The sequence below is a fragment of the Callorhinus ursinus genome, unplaced genomic scaffold, assembly GCF_003265705.2.
Source record: "Callorhinus ursinus isolate GAN/ISIS: 27379988/994484 unplaced genomic scaffold, GSC_fseal_2.0 scaffold132, whole genome shotgun sequence".
NCBI classification, from domain to species: domain Eukaryota; kingdom Metazoa; phylum Chordata; class Mammalia; order Carnivora; family Otariidae; genus Callorhinus; species Callorhinus ursinus.
Window position 1 is genome coordinate 317,264 of NW_027397194.1, and position 19,192 is coordinate 336,455.

At 38.8% G+C, this 19,192-nt stretch overlaps 1 protein-coding gene across 2 annotated transcripts; it reads left to right on the forward strand.

The window, feature by feature from the left end:
• Positions 1-12,755: 12,755 nt before the first annotated feature.
• Positions 12,756-19,184, forward strand: CLEC4E (C-type lectin domain family 4 member E). Of its 2 annotated transcripts, none has more exons than XM_025862757.2 (6): positions 12,756-12,877; positions 13,701-13,793; positions 14,395-14,484; positions 15,196-15,347; positions 15,966-16,081; positions 17,268-19,184. In XM_025862757.2, the coding sequence occupies exons 1-6, from the start codon at positions 12,841-12,843 to the stop codon at positions 17,437-17,439; spliced, it is 660 nt and encodes a 219-aa protein (XP_025718542.1). In that variant the 5' UTR covers positions 12,756-12,840; the 3' UTR covers positions 17,440-19,184. The 2 variants fall into 2 exon arrangements, with proteins under 2 accessions (XP_025718542.1, XP_025718543.1); XM_025862758.2 differs by having other exon boundaries at positions 15,196-15,227.
• The last annotated feature ends 8 nt before the right edge of the window (positions 19,185-19,192 follow it).

Below are 19,192 nucleotides of genomic sequence, written 5' to 3' on the forward strand. Positions count from 1 at the left end.
AGTACCATGCTGTCTTGGTGATCACAGCTTTGTAATATAGCTTGAAATTGGGCAACGTGATGCCCCCAGCTTTCTTTTCTTTTTCAACATTTCCTTGGCGATTTGGGGTCTTTTCTGATTCCATACAAATTTTAGGACTATTTGTCCCAGCGCTTTGAAAAATGTCATTGGAATTTTGTTCAGGATGGCATTGAAGGTATAGGTTGCTCTGGGTAGCATAGACATTTTAACAATGTTTATTCTTCTGATCCATGAGCATGGAATATTTTTCCATCTTTTTGTGTCTTCTTCAATTTCTTTCATGAGTGTTCTATAGTTCCTAGAGTGTAGATCCTTTACCTCTTTGGTTAAATTTCTACCATTTATATGGAAATGTTTCTGAAGACATTTATTCCTTCTATCAATTCCTTACAATTCAGTGCTTGATATGCAACCCCAACACAGAAAGATTTGCTCTAGAAAACGTGGCCTTACATTGTCATAATTATGATCGTCCATTTTTTAAAAACTAAGCTTATCCCTTTTTAAGCTGTAAGTTCCAGTGAATGGATGCATAATATAGCTGTAGAAACTTTCCAATTCAACTTCTACAACACAATCTTTTCCATTATCATCAGGTAATAAACTGTGAGTATATCTTGCCTTATTCACATCAAAGCAGATTCTAATGGAATATTCCTTCCCTTTCCTACAAATTTATGGCCAAATAGAAGCAACTCAGTTCAATATAACCAAAGTGGTAAACCTATCTTATTTTTAGTTAGAAATCTATTCTGTGGGGCACCTGGTGGCTCAGTCAGTTGAGCATCTGACTCTTGATTTCAGCTCAGGTCATGATCTCAGGATCGTGAGATCAAGACCCACGCTGACCTCCCTATTCAGTGGGGAGTTTGCTTGAGATTCTCTCTCTCCCTCTGCCCCCCCCACACTCGCACTCTCTCTAAAAAATATACCTAAATCTTTTTTAAAAAATTATTTTGTTACAGAAAGAAAAAGATAGGTGACAATTGAGAATGGAGTCAAGCTAAGAATACCTTTAATTCAAAGTTCCTTAGTCTTACTGTTGTACTGTGTTCCATATTATGTGCCAACACAATTCCTCTCAAGCTCCAGAACTTTGAATGACATATAACTCCCACTCTAAAAAGCAAAACAAAACTAAACAAAAACTACAGAACTTTTACCTGATGCAGCAATTTCTGAGCATCAGTAATTTCCAATGCTTTTATTACTTGGGGCATGGCTGCCATGCCTCAGCAGGGACCCTGACCACCATAGCAGACTCCAGCTTAAGCTCCTAGAAATCAGGTATGTGGCACTTGTCTGTATGTACACGCAGATGATGACCTGGCAATTGAGGAGAGCTAAATGAGGAGGACCCATATACTCCCTTCACAGTCCACTTGGCCTTTTGCTCTGAAACACTTGTATGATGGATTGATCTCTTACTGGATAATCAGAAATGGTCTGTGCAGAAGAATTCCCTTGCCAGAAAAAAATTAAAAACTGAAAAACTACATCTCCCAGAGAGAACTGTTCTATAGTTCATCCAGGTGCTTTTAATTACAGTTGTTAATCTTACATTCCTGGATCGAAACCTCATTTCTTGATTCACATCTAACCGCTTACACATCTCACTACTGGAAAATATAGTTTAGGAAATTGTAAGGGATATCGGATATCAGTGGGGAAGAGAGGAAAGAGAAAATGCCTGAAAGTTCTGAGTATATTCAAAAGCAACCCTCTCCCATAAAGGATGATCTTCTCTCTCTCTCAGTCAGTCAAGTTTCCCCACTTCCATGTTAGCAGGATCAGCAATAAGCACTGTTTCCCTCAGTGTTCTCCCTAATCTTGGATCCATATGTCACCTGGGCATATGGAAGCACATTTAGACTGCTTAAAACTCAAATTTCATCTTGTTTTGGGTTTATGAATGGTTTAATGAGGGACAACTAGACATCACTAGCTTTCTACCACCAGAACTTAAAATGCCTTAAAATTGAATTTTTATTGAAATAAGAAGAAAAAGATAGCTAACAGAAAGGAAGCATATTTTTGAGCACCCTTATATTTTCACATGGATGATTTTATTTAATTGTCACCCTAACCCTTGTCCACCTGCTACATGTTGCTTAAAGATGAAAAAAATGTGATTCAAAGAAATGTTAATTGGATATAATGGAAGTCAGAGTCAGCCAGTAGGGGTGTTGAAATTGAACATTGCTCTCTCTGACCCCAGAGCTTTTTTCACCATGGCTTGCTGCCCACAAGGATGACAGTGTCACTTGATTAAAAAGCAATTGCCATTGTTTTGATGAAATGCATTTATTTCATGCCACACTTTGGAATCTTTATTTCCATATTATTGTTCATTTTGTGTCAAAGGTGCCACTTAAACACTAATTCCTTTTTACTTTTGGGGAGGAAAATATTCAAGTAATGTTTTCCTTGAATTCCTACCTGATCTTAGTAGGATCACATGGCACTTGGGAAGAAATATTACAACCCAATAAACCAGCCCTGGAAGCCAAGATTGAAAAGGTTTCCAAGGCCGCCATGACTTTGTGTCTGGTGTTCAGATAGGTGGGTATGAAAGCAATCCACACACTATGGAAAATCAGCATGCTGAATGTGATTGTTTGGGGCTTATTGAAACTGTCTGGTAGCCTTATAGCCAGAAAAGCAAAAGTCAAGCTCAGAAGTGCTAGAAAGCCCAAGTTATCCAGAACACAGTAGAAGGCAGTGGTGGATCCCTTGCTACACTGAAGGATGATTTTACCAAATTGATTGTGTGTCAATGTTAGGGAAAGAGGGAGAAGTTCCCAGCCAGATTATGCAGATATGTACTTGAACAAGGGAGCCACTATAGACGATAGCAATTGAGAATTGGGTCACCAACCATATTTGGAGCGTTTCCTGGTTTTATGGCTTTGAAGGACACAACCACAATGAAAGTCTTTGCTAAAACAGGAGAAATGACTACAGAAAATATAACTCCAAAGAATGTTTATCTCAAGACAAAGGTGACCAGGAGAGGCCAACCAGTACAAGTCAAAAAGCAGAAGAAGCAAAATATTAAGGAAACAATGAGGATAGAACTGAGATTTCAGTTATTTTCTCTGACAATGGGTGTGTCTCCATACTGGATGAACAGTCCTAAAATCAGAGTAGTGAGGACATAAAAACTAATGGCCAAAAGACCAGAACAGCTCCTAGAAGATCTTCATAGGAAGAAAAAGAAAAAAGTCATAATTTTGGGGAGGCATGATTTCTCTGTTTATTTGGATGTGGGTCTTCAAGATACCTGATACTTCATACACATCTGAAAGGGATACAGTCTGATTTAATATAACCTCTCAGTCATTCCCGGTCATGATCCCAGGGTCCTGGGATCGAGCCCCGCCTTGGGCTTTCTGCTCCGAGGGAAGCCTGCTTCTCCCTCTCCCACTTCCCCTGCTTGTGTTCCCTCTCTTGCTGTGTCTCTCTCTGTCAAATAAATAAATAAAAAATCTTTAAAAAAATTTTTTAAAAAATAGGAAGTAAAGTGATGTTGAGAGAAAAACACAGACCGTATAAAAAATGTATTTGATAATGTATGAAAGGAAGAGGGAATATGTTCCAAGGATTCTGGGCTTTAATTACGGAAAACCTAGGAAATAAAGGAGTACTAATATTTAGTGAGTATCTTTATTATGGTAAGTGCTTTCTTGAAAGTTGTAATTTGGTTATGATAGCAGTTTTACAACAGATTTACCATTATTTGGTGCTTACAGTAAAAAATAACGATGAGAAGAAGAAACTTTAGAGGTAAATGTTTTGAAGAAATTGCAAAACAAGCATAATAAAGTATGAACTTTCATCCACCAAGGCTTGACCTCATTCACTCTGAAGAACAATTATATATGGCACAATTTATATTAGAAAAAAATTACAAATTCAAATGTGGGTTTGCACTCCTCAAAAATTTTACCAAAACAATTGAAAAATACTGGTCATTTTTACGCTATTAATCTCTCTTCCAAAAGAGTGATATAAACCAGTTGTTTTTAGGAACAAGGACTTCTTTATGATCATTATGAAAACTTACTGTGTTGGCATCCACCTCCACTCATTTTCCTCTTCTTTTTTTATGTATTTTTTAAACATGAATAATAAGCACTTGCGATACCAAGAGAAAGAACACAAGCAATCTAACTTCCAGTTAGGGCATTGGAGAAGCAGGAGTATTAACCATGTTATTTCAAGTGTACGTGTAAATGTTTTAAAAAGCCTACTGAAATGATAAGCTGCTAATGAACAGCCTGTGGGCCATAATAAGTCTGAACTTCCTTTTAAAAGATGTGTGGAGAGCTCTTGTTGGGCTTAAATTACAGAAATAATATCAGATTTGCATTTTTGTAAGATCTTCCTACCACTCCCACTGCTCATGGGTTATAAAGGGGATGGAATGTCCATTCAATGTCATTCTTTTGCCCAGTCTTACATATCGTGACATTTGAAATGTGACCCCCAATCACTATTCGATGAGACTCAGTTTCTTCAGTCCCCTAATGGTGACAGCCTGGTTTGCTTGGCAGCAGAGGGAAGCCTGGATTAGGCCAGATGCAGTGTCCACACAAACCAGGGCATAGTTAGAACCCTCATTCAGTGGAAGGGGCCAATGTAATCATTTTGCCAGTCCCTCACCAGCTGGGAACGCTGGTGAATGCCCCCAGCTTCTTCTGGCAGTTGCCTTGGGCCTTGTTTAGAACACACCCAGGACGTGCTGTTACCAAGTCACTGTCCTTCAAGGGCAGGCCAGCACTCCCAGCAGTACACCATTCTGGGTGACATGATGACATTGTGATGGCCACTCTTTCTGTGCATCCCATCTACCGTATCTACTGGAGCATCAGTAGCTGAGGTTCACACCCGAGCTAAGGTCTCAGCTTCCTGATTGCAAGGGGGTATCAGTGCTCTCTGAGCTGGGATATGAAAAACAGTGAGGGCCACTCGGGCTTTTGCAGATGGACCCAAATGTCTTTCCACATATCCTGACCCCATCAGGGCTTATTCATAATCATCCATGCCTTGGCTTCCCATTGTCCGAGCCATAGGGTTAATCCCTTTACAGCAGCACAACTATCAGAGAAAAAGGTTAAGAGCCAAGGCACACGGTGATCACCACTGAGACTGCTCTGAGCTCAGCCCGTGGGCTGCTACAGTTCGTTCTTGTTTCCATGCATCGGGTTGAATAGTGAGAGCAGTCCATGTGGGTGGACTTCCTGGACTAGACCTGTCTGTATCCCAGGCATGGGCAAGAATTTCCTTTGCCCCCTCTTTGCAGGCTACAGGGGCTTCTGTAGAAATAGGGGTCAGGGCATCTGGAGGATCAACATACTCCACAAGACCTTGTAGCACGCACCTTTCTAGAGACAGTGGGCTGGTGGACAGGGTGCTCCTCTGTACAAAGAGACATGTCACTCATTCAAAGCAGGAGTTTAAGCCACGGCTGAGGTGGGTCAACGGAACATATTCTCAACCCACCCCTTAACAAGCAGAGAAGTTCTCACCACGATCTGCTGTTCCTTCGTGAGAGGCTCTCCCTGGAGGAACACTGTGTATACCGTTAGGAGCTACTGTTCCATGCTCCATGGGAGTATGTTGGGTCTCTGCCCCCTTCCAGAGCTGGGACCAAAATCCGAGGGGCACTCTCCCCTTCTGTTGACTCTGCCGCAGTGCCTGACCCATACCCCCCAGAGTCACAGATACAACTAACTCAAATGCTAGCCCTGCTTGGGAGATGCCCAGAGATTTAACATGCCTCACTAGCACTTACGCTTTCTCGAAGGCAGTTTATGTCTCCGATTCCCGGTTGCACATGTGCCCTTTCTTCACCAAGTGACATAAGGGATGGAGGGACTGTGCCAGGTGGGGAATAAAAGTCCTCCATAGCCCCGAAATCCCTACAAAGCTTTGCATCTCTTTCACGTTCTTAGGGGTTGGATAGGCTGACTCTTATCAGTCAGAGCTTCTGGGACAACATGGTGTCACCAGCTGGACCCCAAGACCTGGCCTTTACCTCCCACCTGCTTGTACTCACTGACCATTGTCCCCCATTTTACCGTAAGCCCTTTTTTCCAGTTTATCTCTTCACTCAGGCAAATGGAAACCAAAACCACCCCTCGAGTGAAGTGACTGCCCCAACAAGACCTCCAGTCAGCCCAAACCACCCAGACCAGTTTGAAAGTGACCGCCCACTCATGCCTCCTAGATGGACCACGGAGTGACCTCTGGAATGACTGACAATTACCTTTACTTCATCATAATACTGAAATCTCCACCCAAGGAGGACCACAGGCCTCATCTACATAACATACAATGTCTGTATAGGCATGTCTCCTTAAGGTGCATGCACGGCCTTATGCCCACCTCTACATAGGGTGACAAGGCTTCCCTATCTAAATATTCATCTGAACCCTAAATAAAAGGAACCCATTCACCCTTGCTTAGGGGGCCGTGGGTTTGGAAGTTATTCCCTGTGATCTCATTTGCTGCAAATAAAGTTTCCTTTGTGCAACAGCTCTGCCTGGTGGATCTGTGACTCACCAAGGAGCAAACTCACAATGGTTTGGTTATAATGGGTCTTACCCAACCAGGAGACCTGCAAAAGCTTTACAGTGGTGTCTGAGCCTTGAATTTTCTGTGGTTTCCCTGCCCATACTGTTCCTTGAAGAAGAAAACGCCCCATTTAAAAATTATTTTAAATGAAATTCTTGATATTTGACTTTATATACAAATTTAACAGCTTTTTCAAAACCATTATTGTAGCATTTTATTCTTGATAATATATATAGATTTGTATTTCATCACACTGAAAGAAATTTCAAAAACAAATCATGTAGAGACTTTTTAATTCAATTTATATGTCTCCTGCTTGATTAAACTTAAATATGTAAACATTCACAATGAATCCAAATGCACGCAAAGGTTGTAGTAAAAATTACTTAACTAATATTAAATAGTTATTAAAAAGGTCTTTTTTTGAAAAAATTTTTATGGGCTTAAATTGTGACTTTGTTTCTTACATCTTTTTTTAAAGATTTATTTATTTTATTTATTTTTTCTTTAAAATTTTTATTGTTATGTTAATCACCATACATTACATCATTAGTTTTTGGTGTAGTGTTCCATGAGTCATTGTTTGTGCATAACACCTAGTGCTCCATGCAGAACGTGCCCTCCCTAATACCCATCACCAGGCTAACCCATTTCCCCACCCCACTCCCCTCTAGAACCCTCAGTTTGTTTTTCAGAGTCCATCGTCTCTCATGGTTCGTCTCCCCCTCCGATTTACTCCTCTTCGTTCTTCCCCTCCTGCTATCTTCTTCTTTTTTTTTTTTCTTAACATATATTGCATTATTTGTTTCAGAGGTACAGATCTGTGATTCAACAGTCTTGCACAATTCACAGCGCTCACCGTAGCACATACCCTCCCCAATGTCTATCACCCAGCCACCCCATCCCTCCCACCCCCAACCACTCCAGTAACACTCAGTTTGTTTCCTGAGATTAAGAATTCCTCATATCAGTGAGGTCATGTGATACATGTCTTTCTCTGATTGACTTATTTCACTCAGCATAACACCCTCCAGTTCCATCCACGTCGTTGCAAATGGCAAGATCTCATTCCTACATCTTAATGCGTGGAGAAATGTCCTTCAACCTCTCCATCTTGGCTCAATTTACTCATCATTAAAATGAGATTAATAATAGGACCTCATTATTGATTGTTGTGATCATTGAATGAGACTTGTGAAAACAGCTTAACCCAGTGAGTGACATATAGTAAATAACGAATGATTAGTACTGTTAGAGGGTAGCTGTGGAGGTATATCTTACACCACTATTCCTTTTTCCTACTTGAATTACTATGATAATACCCTCACAAACAGGTACCTTCTATCCCATCCACATTGCTAATGCTCAGTTAAATATTTGGGAAGATGTTATGTAAGGGTACAAACATGCAGCTAATAGAGAAATAACCCTTGAAGACTTAATGCCAAGCATGGAGATTATAGTCAACCATATTACATTATAAAATAAACTTCCAAGTTGCAAAGAGACCAGATCTTACTTCTATGCAAAAGAAATAATAACTATACGATGTGATAGAGGTGTTAGCTAATGCTACAGTGGTAATCATACTGTAATATGTAACTGTATCAAACCAACATGTTGTATGTCTTCAATTTATACAATGCTACCTGTAAATTATAGCTCAATAAAAATTTATGAATTGTTTAATTCACACGTGAAATTACGAATATGTAGAGAATGTGTGTTTTCCTTTGCTCTACTTTGTAAATTCAGAGAAAAGGCAGTCAAAATTCCATGATTGCTCTTTAAATCCAGGGTTTGTGGCCTTTTGATGGCAGACCGTGTAAAGGCAACTTTATTTTCTCAACCGCCTTTGCGAGAAAACGTACTCGCTAGTAAGGAGGCAGGCAAGAAATAGGAAAAAACAGCACCCAGCACTGATATGAGGATCTGAGTCTTACACCTTGTTCTGCCACTCAATATTTACATGATCTCCAGCAAATAATCTCTCCTATTTGGGACACAGTGTCTTGTCGGTGATGAATGTATTAAATTAGATCACTGCGTTGAGCTCTAACATTCTCCTCCATCCCCTTTCTCTTTGCAAATATCATAGAAGCTCACAGAGCAAATCTTCTCAAACATTAAAGGCCACTGTTGATTAGAAACTGAGGAAAAAGGTGATAATTGAATTCGTGATAGGAAATAACACCTTCCTTTACTGAGATACATGAGAAGCACAAGGGCAGCATTATCAACATATCAAGGGTAGTTCTATGGGGAGGTTCTATCGCCAGAGGAAAGAGATTTGATTTTCAGCTGCCAAAATGCAGTGGGAGCTGACTGAAGCCTAAAGCAGGATTTTTAGAACCAAAGGCAAGCAACATCAAATTGGGATGAGCCTGGGTAAAAAGCAGATGAATAACTTGTTCTTGTCCCACAAACAGATCTCATTAGGGCTTCAGTGAAAGCTGCTTGCTTCCTTCTTGTGCTTTACATGCTATTCCTGTGACTTAGCTCATCTCTGACTGAGTCCTCAATAGACCTGTAGCTCCCTCTTCCCAATCTGCTCCAAACAGATCCAAACTGGAAGGGAGAGGAGGCTACAGCCAAACCTAACTAAGGGCTTAGGATGTGCAAGTCAAGTAATTCCCTAAGGAATGTGCATTCTGATCTAATCATCATCACACAGCCACCATTTCAAATGGTTATATTCTTACCATCTCTGTTGTAAAGCTCTCTATTTGTAAATTATAAAAATAAAAAAATAAAAAAATAGGAAAATTGGTAATAACTACAAATATTTAAAAAGAGTGCAGGGGCACCTGGGTGGCTTAGTTGGTTAAGTGTCTGACTCTTGGTTTTGACTCAGGTCATCATCTCAGGGTCCTGGGATGGAGCCCCGTGTTGGGCTCCACACTCAGTGTGGAGTCTGCTTCATATTCTCTCTCTCCCTCTCCCTGCCCCTTCTGCTCGTGCTATCATTCTCTCTCTAAAATAAATATATAAATCTCAAAAGAAAAGTGTACAATGTTTGGATAGCTTTAATAAAATTATTCACCAAAATTTAAATAATATGCTTCACAGACATTTATAAAATTTGAGATAATAATACAAATGTAACAGAAATTAATTATAGCATAATTTTAGTCTTTGCAGAATACCTCTGTTAGATGTAATATTCTTTAAAAAATGAGATAAATCATTTGTTTTATTTAACTTCCATTTAGGCTACAAGGCTTTTAAGTTAAATTCTACATGGGAATTTTTCACATCTTGTACAGATGAATTAAGAGCAGAACATAAATTTTGCCACCTTGAAATTTCGTAAGAGAGAAAAATTCCAAAATCTTACTTAACAAAATTCATGGAAAATCATATTTGATACAGAAAGAAATTCTTGTTTAAGAGTAGGAATAAGAAGGGATTCGAGAAGAGGAAGATATTCAAAAATATCTTGTTCTCTATTCTCCCACAGTGAAGAGGAAATTTGTATCATATAAAAAAATAGCAGCGTACTGATCACAAGAGTCAGGTACCAGCTGCTCTGTCAAGTACCCAAATGTAATGGTGTTGTGTTACACTTCTCTAATAAGGCTTTAATATTTAATTGCAATGAAAATTGCCTTCAGGGGCGCCTGGGTGGCTCAGTTGTTAGGCGTCTGCCTTCGGCTCAGGTCATGGTCCCAGGGTCCTGGGATCAAGCCCCGCATCGGGCTCCCTGCTCAGCAGGGAGCCCGCTTCTCCCTCTCCCACTCCCCCTGCTTGTGTTCCCTCCCTTGCTGTGTCTCTCTCTGTCAAATAAATAAATAAAAATCTTTAAAAATAGATAAAAAATATTTAAAAATATTAAAAAAGAAAAAGAAAATTGCCTTCAGACAAAATTTTATATTTATGGTTATAGCCCAGAATGTTATTCTATGATGAAAGCTCAAGCCAAATAATGATTTTCAACATTTGGCATGTATCATTGAGCCAAATAGTGAGCACCTGTAAATATGTATAAAGGTAGCCATTACCTTATGTGTTAGAGGAAGGAAAAACTAGAAATTATTTGTGCCCATTTATAAATTGCAGAAAAGTTTAGAGTTAAGAAGATAGATACCCAAATACATTGATGAATATAAAAGTAATTTTTAACACATAAAAGTATTTCAGGTATGATCTTATTTGACTAAAAATGAATAAGCAATATCTTATATAAACTCGACTTATATAAGCTTGGAAAATGTCTCAAGGTATATGCAAGAAATCTTTTAAGCATGGTTGACTTTAAATCTTTTTTTTTATTATTATTTATCTGAGTGAGAGAGAGAGAGAGCACAAGCAGGGGGAGTGGCAGGCAGAGGGAGAAGCAGGCTCCCCACTGAGCAAGGAGCCTGATGTGGGACTTGTCCTGGGATCATGACCTGAGCTGAAGATAGACACTTAACCAACCAACCAAGCATGGTTGACTTTAGAAGAGTGCACTTAGGACAGATGGGAGGTCTTTTATTTGCCACATTTTTCTCATACTGTTAACCATAAAAATATTACTTTTATAATTTGGTGATAAAATTATAATCAGTTATAAAAGTGATAAAACAAAGAATAAAAACATATACATATTTTGACTGATATTAAGATATTAATTTCTTGGTTAGTAATATTAGTTAATTGCATATTCATATTAACATATAATCATATTATATAATTCATATATTAACATATAATCATTTATTGATATTAGTTATTACTGATTGATCATAACAAATTATTGACTGTAGTCATTATGATTCATCATTTAATACTTAACTCATCCAACTAGATCATCTTTTTTTACTGGTCAAAAACCAAGTGCTGATAAGATCCATGTTAGAGGTGCAAATATTTTATGATATATGCATGTAGAATTTTAAAATTTTCTTTAATAAATCTATATAACTATAAAATAGAGGATGCAGAGGAAATTGAGCAATACATTGAAACAATAAAAAGTCCCACTGAGAACAAGGATATTTTCTAAGATGTGAAGTCTGTGAGTCATTGGTGTGGGGATTACCAGGTCATATATATATATTACTAATGCCTTCTGACACTTGTGAATTTTAATCCATAGAGACCAGTTTGATCTTGTTCTTAAGTGTTTTTTTAATTTTTTATTGTTATGTTAATCACCATACATTACATCATTAGTTTTTGATATAGTGTTCCATGATTCATTGTTTGTGCGTAACACCCAGTGCTCTATGCAGAATGTGCCCTCTTTAATACCCATCACAGGCTAACCCATCCCCCCACCCCCCTTAAGTATTTTTAAGGAAAGGAGTGGAACACTACTACATCTAACTAACCTTCCAGAGAAGCATGATATTTTCATGTCTAACTGAAATTGCTTCTTCTGGCATTCAAATTTATTTCTCCTAAAATAGGCCCTAATATAAAACAAAAATCCCTAAATAATTTAGAAGAATAGAATGAAACTACTTGCTGAGTCTCGAAGGCTCCAGAAGCTGTTTTGACATGAGGAATGGAGCTGAATTTCAAAGTAGTCATACCACGTGAGGCGGTTCAACTGGGGCAGACCTGTGAGATTGCCTAGTGTTGAACACTTTGATAGAAGAGATACAAACCCACAATGCAACATACACAACACGAGAGAAATCCAGAAGGTTCAAGAGAAGCAAGTGAAGGAGGAAGAAAAAAACATAAAATAGGAAAAGGAATTCACATGGCTAAGTTGTAAATGCATATACTATACGCGCAGCTCTGTGCCAAGTGTGAAGATTTGGAGTTGGGCCTCTTACCAGTTAACAAATGTGTGGTGGCAAGGACTGAAAGTGAAATTAGAAGTGCAGAGGAGGGCCCCACAAATGTCAAGGGCAGACTGAAGGATGAGTGAGGCCTACAAGAAAGTAGAGAAATTTTATCCACCAAAATTTTTCCACCAGTATTTTTCAGCCCCTGATGTGTCTGCACGCTCAGCCCATTTCTGTTGATATTTAACCACTTCACCATTCCCCCATTTAGTTGTTTCCTGAAGAAAGAGACAGACTTGTCAGACTTGTCACCCGGTAAAATCCCTTGTCCTCCTTATGCAAGAAAGGAAACCCTGACTGAAACACAAAGCCACAGGACACGTTAATATTATAATGTCTTAGGGTTGCACTTCTTAAAAAACAGAAAAAGATTCATTTTCCTTGAATCTTACCAACAAGACTCAGAAACTGACGAGAGGAGAGAGAGAGAGAGGGAAAGAGGGAGAAAGGGAGGAAGAGAATGAATTCATGCCAACTATCTATATCACAAGGCACAGGTAACATTTGCAACTCTCCCTTTTTTTCATAGATCTTTCTTTTGGGAAGAGGTGATAAATATTTTGAGGGACGGGACAATAGAAAAGTCTCCACTAGAACAAAAGAAGGGAGACAGAGACAGAACGCAAGAGAGGAAGCTGAGGCAGTGGTTAGGGGCCATATGTTGTACTGAGGATCACTGGGCTGGATTCCAGGGAGCTGAATCAGACTGCTCTGCCCACCCTGCCCCTGTGTTGTGTTGGGCAAATCACCTCACTTCTCTGCAACCCACTTTCCTGTCTGTAAAATGTGTATGGGGCGGTGGGGTGGGGGGGAGCGGAGAGGAGCTACTAGAGCATGGCCAACGTTTTATCTGAATTGATTTACAGAGGGTTTGGGAAATGAAACACCGAAAAGAGGAGAGCAGGAGAGAGACAAGAAAAACAGAGCGGGCAAGAGGGAGAAAGGGAAAGATAGGAAAAGAAGGGGAAAAATCTGGGAGACTTAGGAAGGAAAAATTGCCCATCTGTCTCAGTTCATGAATCTTAAGATTAGCAATGGCTTATTCTAGCGGTTCCGAAAGATGGTTTCCAGACCAACAGCTTCAGCAGCTTCTGGGAACTTGCTGGCTCAGTACCAGGTCTAATGAATTGTTAACTCTAGAGGTGAGGCGCCATCACCTGTCTTTCAACACACCGTCCAAACGATTCTGATGCGTGCTGAAGTTTGAGAATTACTCCATATAGAATAGTGCAAGTGGGAAGGAGATAAGTGGTTGAATAAGAATTTCTTTTGTATCTTGCTAGGGGAAGATTGACCATGTTTGCGTATTTCTTTCTACAGAGAAAAGATGCTTGTCTTCCCAAGTGCTCTTATGGACTGTTGCTGGGGTCTCCATGCTACTGCTCAGTGCCTGTTTTATCACCAGATGTGTTGGTGAGTTCAAAAGGTCAAGTTTAATCTCCCTGGTGAATATTAGGAGTAAAATCTTTCTTGTTGCCTGTGGGTTCTCTTCCCCCCAAAAGGGTATTTTTCTCCAGGTTATTGCTCAACTAGAACCCCAACTAGTACAGAACGGTTACCAAATTTCAGCGACCTCTGACACATTTTTAATGATAGACACTTTTCATCTCCTTGGTGGCCTTGAGTCTTCCCCTTTGTACTCCTATCATTACGATAAGCTTCTCTATGGGATCCTAGCCAGAGGCATGACAAAATCACTTTTTGGAAGAAAGGTAGGGAGGGTTGGCATAAGAGAGAGTGAAAATGCATTTGTTTTCTCTGGGCCTTTAGACCTGAAATAAAGTACATTCATCTTCATAAATCAGGAAAACCATGAAATGTGAATTCCATCTTCTTTCTTCGAGTAAGTAAATCTTGGTGCCTCTCTGTGTAGAAAGACAAATAGAAAAAAAAAGAGGAAAAGAAAAGAAAAAGAAACCATGATGATTATTGGTACTTTTGTTATAAATACAAAAATGATAAAATATATTTTTATCAAGAATAATGAATATTAAGTCTGACCCTTTCTTTACAGTGACATATCGTGTCTTTCAACTCTGTGATGAGAATAAGTTCCAGCTACATGAGGCATTCATGGACTTCTCCTGCTCCAATGATGGATCGGGTATAATAGTCCTCAAATTTGAACATCAACATTTATATATCGACACTTTTTTTAAAGATTTTATTCATCTATTTCAGAGAGAGAGACAGAGAGTGCAAGCATGAATGTCAGGGAGGAGCAGAGGGAGAAGCAGACTTCCCACTGAGTAGAGAGCCTGATGCAGGGCTCCATCCCAGGACCCTGGGATCATGACCTGAGCCAAAGGCAGATGCTTAAACAACTGAGCCACCCAGGAGCCCTTATATCAACACTTTTTTTTTTTTTTTTTGGCTTCTAGATTGATTTGGAGACAAATAAAGTAGTTGCATGATGTTCTGTTTTTCAAAAACGAAATGTAAAATCTTGCCTGTACTATATAAGAATGTTGAGGAATTGGTAAGAAAACAGTTCTAGAACTTTGAAAATGCAATTAGCATCGAGACAGGAAATCTTGGGGACATTACAGAAAACTTTTAGAATAAATTTGAGATATGTCTCAACAGAAAATCTAGAAGTGGAAGGTATTATCTCCAGGAATGCATTTTCTTTTCATTCTTCACTTGCTTCCAAATGAAGTGAAGGAGAAAAAAATATAGAGAATAGGGAATTTGGAAATATCTCAGAAATATACTCCCTACGCTCTTATATATGTAGTCTTGTTCCAAGTCTTAGCAAAATGCTACATGATGCTCCACTGGGCTAGGACACTCATGGAAACTTCTCTCCTCCTAGGTTCAGTCAAGAATTGCTGTCCATCGGACTGGGTACATTTTCAATCTAGCTGCTACTTCTTTTCTACTAACACCATGTCTTGGGCATCAAGTTTAAAAAACTGCTCCAACATGGGAGCCCATCTGGTTGTTATCAACACGCAGGAGGAGCAGGTAGTTGGAGTGCAGCCTCCTCTGGTGTCAATGTGACCTTCTCCACAGGATCTATCCCTTTCTCCATATGTGTATACAGTGTTTGGGCCACAATTACTATTTGTTAAATGAATGTATTGAAATGCATGCTGTTCCTACTATTTCTGTAAGTCGATACTTACTCGATTTTCATCACTAGAAGAGCCTAAAAGAAAAGGGAATTTCCATGTTCAGTTTCTTTATTAGGAAGATGGGGCAGGGGCAGGGGGAAGGGGTGGGAGTTCATTTTAGAGTGGCTCTTATGTTGATGAGCATATCACATGATTATGTCAGATATGTCCACCGTCTTTAAGCTGTGATGAATAATGTTTCATGCTGGATATATACAGTAGATTTTGCTACAAATAACAGTCGATAAACTTTGAATGAGTTATCGAGAACCTCCTTCTCCATTAAAGATTTGATTCTACAGTAGGTATATTTTTCCCACAATGAAAAAAAATGAGAAGATAATCCTCCATGATCTTACACTTTCAGAGCCACTTATCTATTATCTGTAGTAAATGTCATACTTTATCTGTTAATAACAATTACCTTCAACATTTGTTCAAAATTGGAATAATTGTGTTGCTTCCATAGGAATTCCTTTTCTTTGCGAAACCTAAAAGGAGAGAGTTCTATATTGGACTGACAGACCAGGTGAATGAGGGTCGGTGGCAATGGGTAGATGGAACACCTTTGTCAGAAACTCTCAGGTAATTTCCTTCTTGCAGGAGAATTAGAACACTGTCTCAAATCCCAGAGTTAGACCATTGTTGCAGGGAGTTCTCAGAACCTCCTTCTCTTCCACGAGATATCTTCAGGTCAACCTTTGGTGACAACGACATGCAAGAAGATAGATGAAGGAAGCATGAGGATCTAGTGCTCCCAATTCCTGAGACTGTCTGAATAAAGGGGAAATAACAGATGAAAAGAAGGAGAGGGTTAGATTTCAAGACTAGTTCATTGGAAATGCCACAAAGACAGAGTGAAATTCAGAATCTTATGCCCCAGACTAGTAAATGAGACAAAAATAGTGATTTGAAAAGCATATTTATGGAGTGTCTCTTTTCTCCTTAATAATGACCTTACATCATGAGAGCACAGCACTTTGGAGTTTTCAAAGTTTTTATCTCATTCATTATTTCATTTTACCTAAATTACACCTTTCTGAGATACATTGATATTATTAATCTTCACTTAGCATTTGAGGAAACTAAAGGTCAGGAAGGTTAATGTCGGTTCTAAGAGTACAGGCCAGATGTGCTGAGACTTTAGAAAGTTGCTTCACTACAGCACTGTAACACCACTGAGGTATGTACCTAAGTGAATACAAATTCGGTGTGGAATATAAGGAACCAAACTTAAGATGAGATATGAGTGTGAAGGAAACAAACCCACCAGAATATCAATAGCTACTCATTATGGGTGGACAACCATGAGGGAGCATGACAGAATAGAATGTCAGCAATATCCAGTCCAGCTTCACTCCTCATAAACTCTATGACTTAGACAAATGGTTCAGCTTTTCTGGGATTCCTTTTCCTTACCAATAAAATGGAGATTATAGGGGCACCTGGGTGGCTCAGTCAGTTAAGCGTCTGCCTTCAGCTCGGGTTGTGATCTCGGGGTCCTGGGGTCAGGCTCCAAGTGGGGTTCCTTGCTCAGCAGGGAGTCTGCTTCTCCCTCTCCTTCTGCCTCTCCCCCTGCTGTGCACTTCCTCTCTCTCGGCCAAATAAATCAATAAAATCTTTTAAAAAAATAAAATAAAATGGAGATTATAATGCCTAACTAATGAAACTGTTGTGAAGTTATACAACACAAATGTCATTTGCCTAGCATAGTAGATGACTTGACTTCTTGTAGCTGGGATTTTAAATCTTCTGCATTATTCTCTTTCAGCTTCTGGGATGTCGGGGAGCCCAATAATATAGTGACAGTGGAGGACTGTGCCACCATCCGAGACTCTTCAAATCCCAGGAAAAATTGGAATGATGTGCCTTGTTTCTTCAATATGTTTCGGATTTGTGAAATGCCAGAAATAAAGGTCTCAAGCAACAAAAAAATTCTCTAAGAGCAGAAAGCACAACTGAAATGCATAAATATGGAGGCACAAGAGCATGAACCCAATTCCAACCTGAGAGAAGTTGTGTGCCGCATTTAATGAGGACTCCACAGGGACTTCGGGAGGACTTTGTTGCTTTCACTACCAATAAAAATAAGTCGTTTCGAATGTTACAATTTGTGATACTGATTGACGTTCTTGTCTCCATATTAGTGTCAGGACTTCTCAAAACTTACCAAGAAATTCTCGAACTAATGCCAGGAAAAGAAAAGTTTGCTCCTTTGGGCACATTTGCTTCATTTGTGAATACTGATGTGAAAAGAGAGGGACACAGAGCAAGTACAGAGCCCAGCAAGAAGAAGATTTTCAAAGTGACTTTGAACAATCCCCTGAGTTCAGGCTCTGGTCAATTCTTTTTCTTTCTGGCTCCTGAAAAGTCTGCCTTGCTTTCTTGATTGCATACCAACCATTTTTACCCCTGCCCGAGCATGTATCCTCACTATGTTTTCCTGTACGATAAGTAAGAAACTCCCTCAAGTCATGAAACTTATTCCTGCTCCAAAGACATGTGGACTTCCTGGGTAAAGTCCTTGACTGTGTCTCTCTAGGAAAAGGCCATGCTAAGCTTCAGCTCCAAACAGACTATTATTCAGTCCGTTCATCCCAAGAACTCCCTTTTCTCTTTATTCTCTTCCACTGAATAACTGAATCTCACCTGAGTTTGTGGCTATTGTTCAGCTAGGGTCCAACAGTCAAATTGTTCTAAGAGAATAGTCAGCTTGACAATTTCCTATCTCAAGCCTATCCACTATTTGCCTGATATTTTTTTCAGTCCTGAGAATGTTTAAATAACATAGCACCTTTAATAACCATGTTTCTTGCACACAGCACCATAAAGAGACCCTCAAAATTCATATATTGGAATGAATGTGTAATCATGAAATGGGAAAATTCAACTGAATAAGTGAATATAATGTATTATCTTTCCCTATAAATGTTTATCCCTCTTAGGTATAAGGGATCACATATGGTTTTGAAACCAATATGCCTTTAAACCAAAAGTCATTCAACCTAAACGTAATCCAGTACATATATCTTCTACTTTCTAATTCCCTTTTTTCAAATTATAAACATCAATGAAAGACATATGGAAATGCTTTTGTTCACCATTGTTTCTCTGTTGTTGGCTATAATTTGATATTTTAAATTTTATTTCAATATTGAAAGATATATAAAAGTATTGGTATACATTATTCACCGTGTATTTATAATTTGTAATGCAATTAACTTTGTCTTCAAAGTTTGGCAAGAAAAGAAACAATCACTCAGGGTTTAGTGGTTAAAGATCAACAGGACTCAAGTTATTTATCTGGAAAATTCTGAGGGGTAGATCATCTGGTTGAAACTATCTTAAAATATATTTTACAATAGGACCTACAAAAATACTTAGGCATCAGAAAAGCCAGAAATTTCCAAAAAATAAAAGGGTAAATAATCATCCGTAGTCCCAAGACTGTATTCCCCAAGTAAACCACTGTTAAGATGTAAACATTACCATTTGGTCCTCTAAATATTTTAAAGAAAAATCATTCTAATACATTTGGTGAAAATGATACATGCTCATTATCAAAAATTTTTATTTGTATGTTATTATGAATATGTAAATATTATTCACAGCTGAATCTTGTACTGTATAATGATTATATACTATATTATATATGTTCTTAAACACATTTTGCTTTTTGTATAGCTAATATTGGCA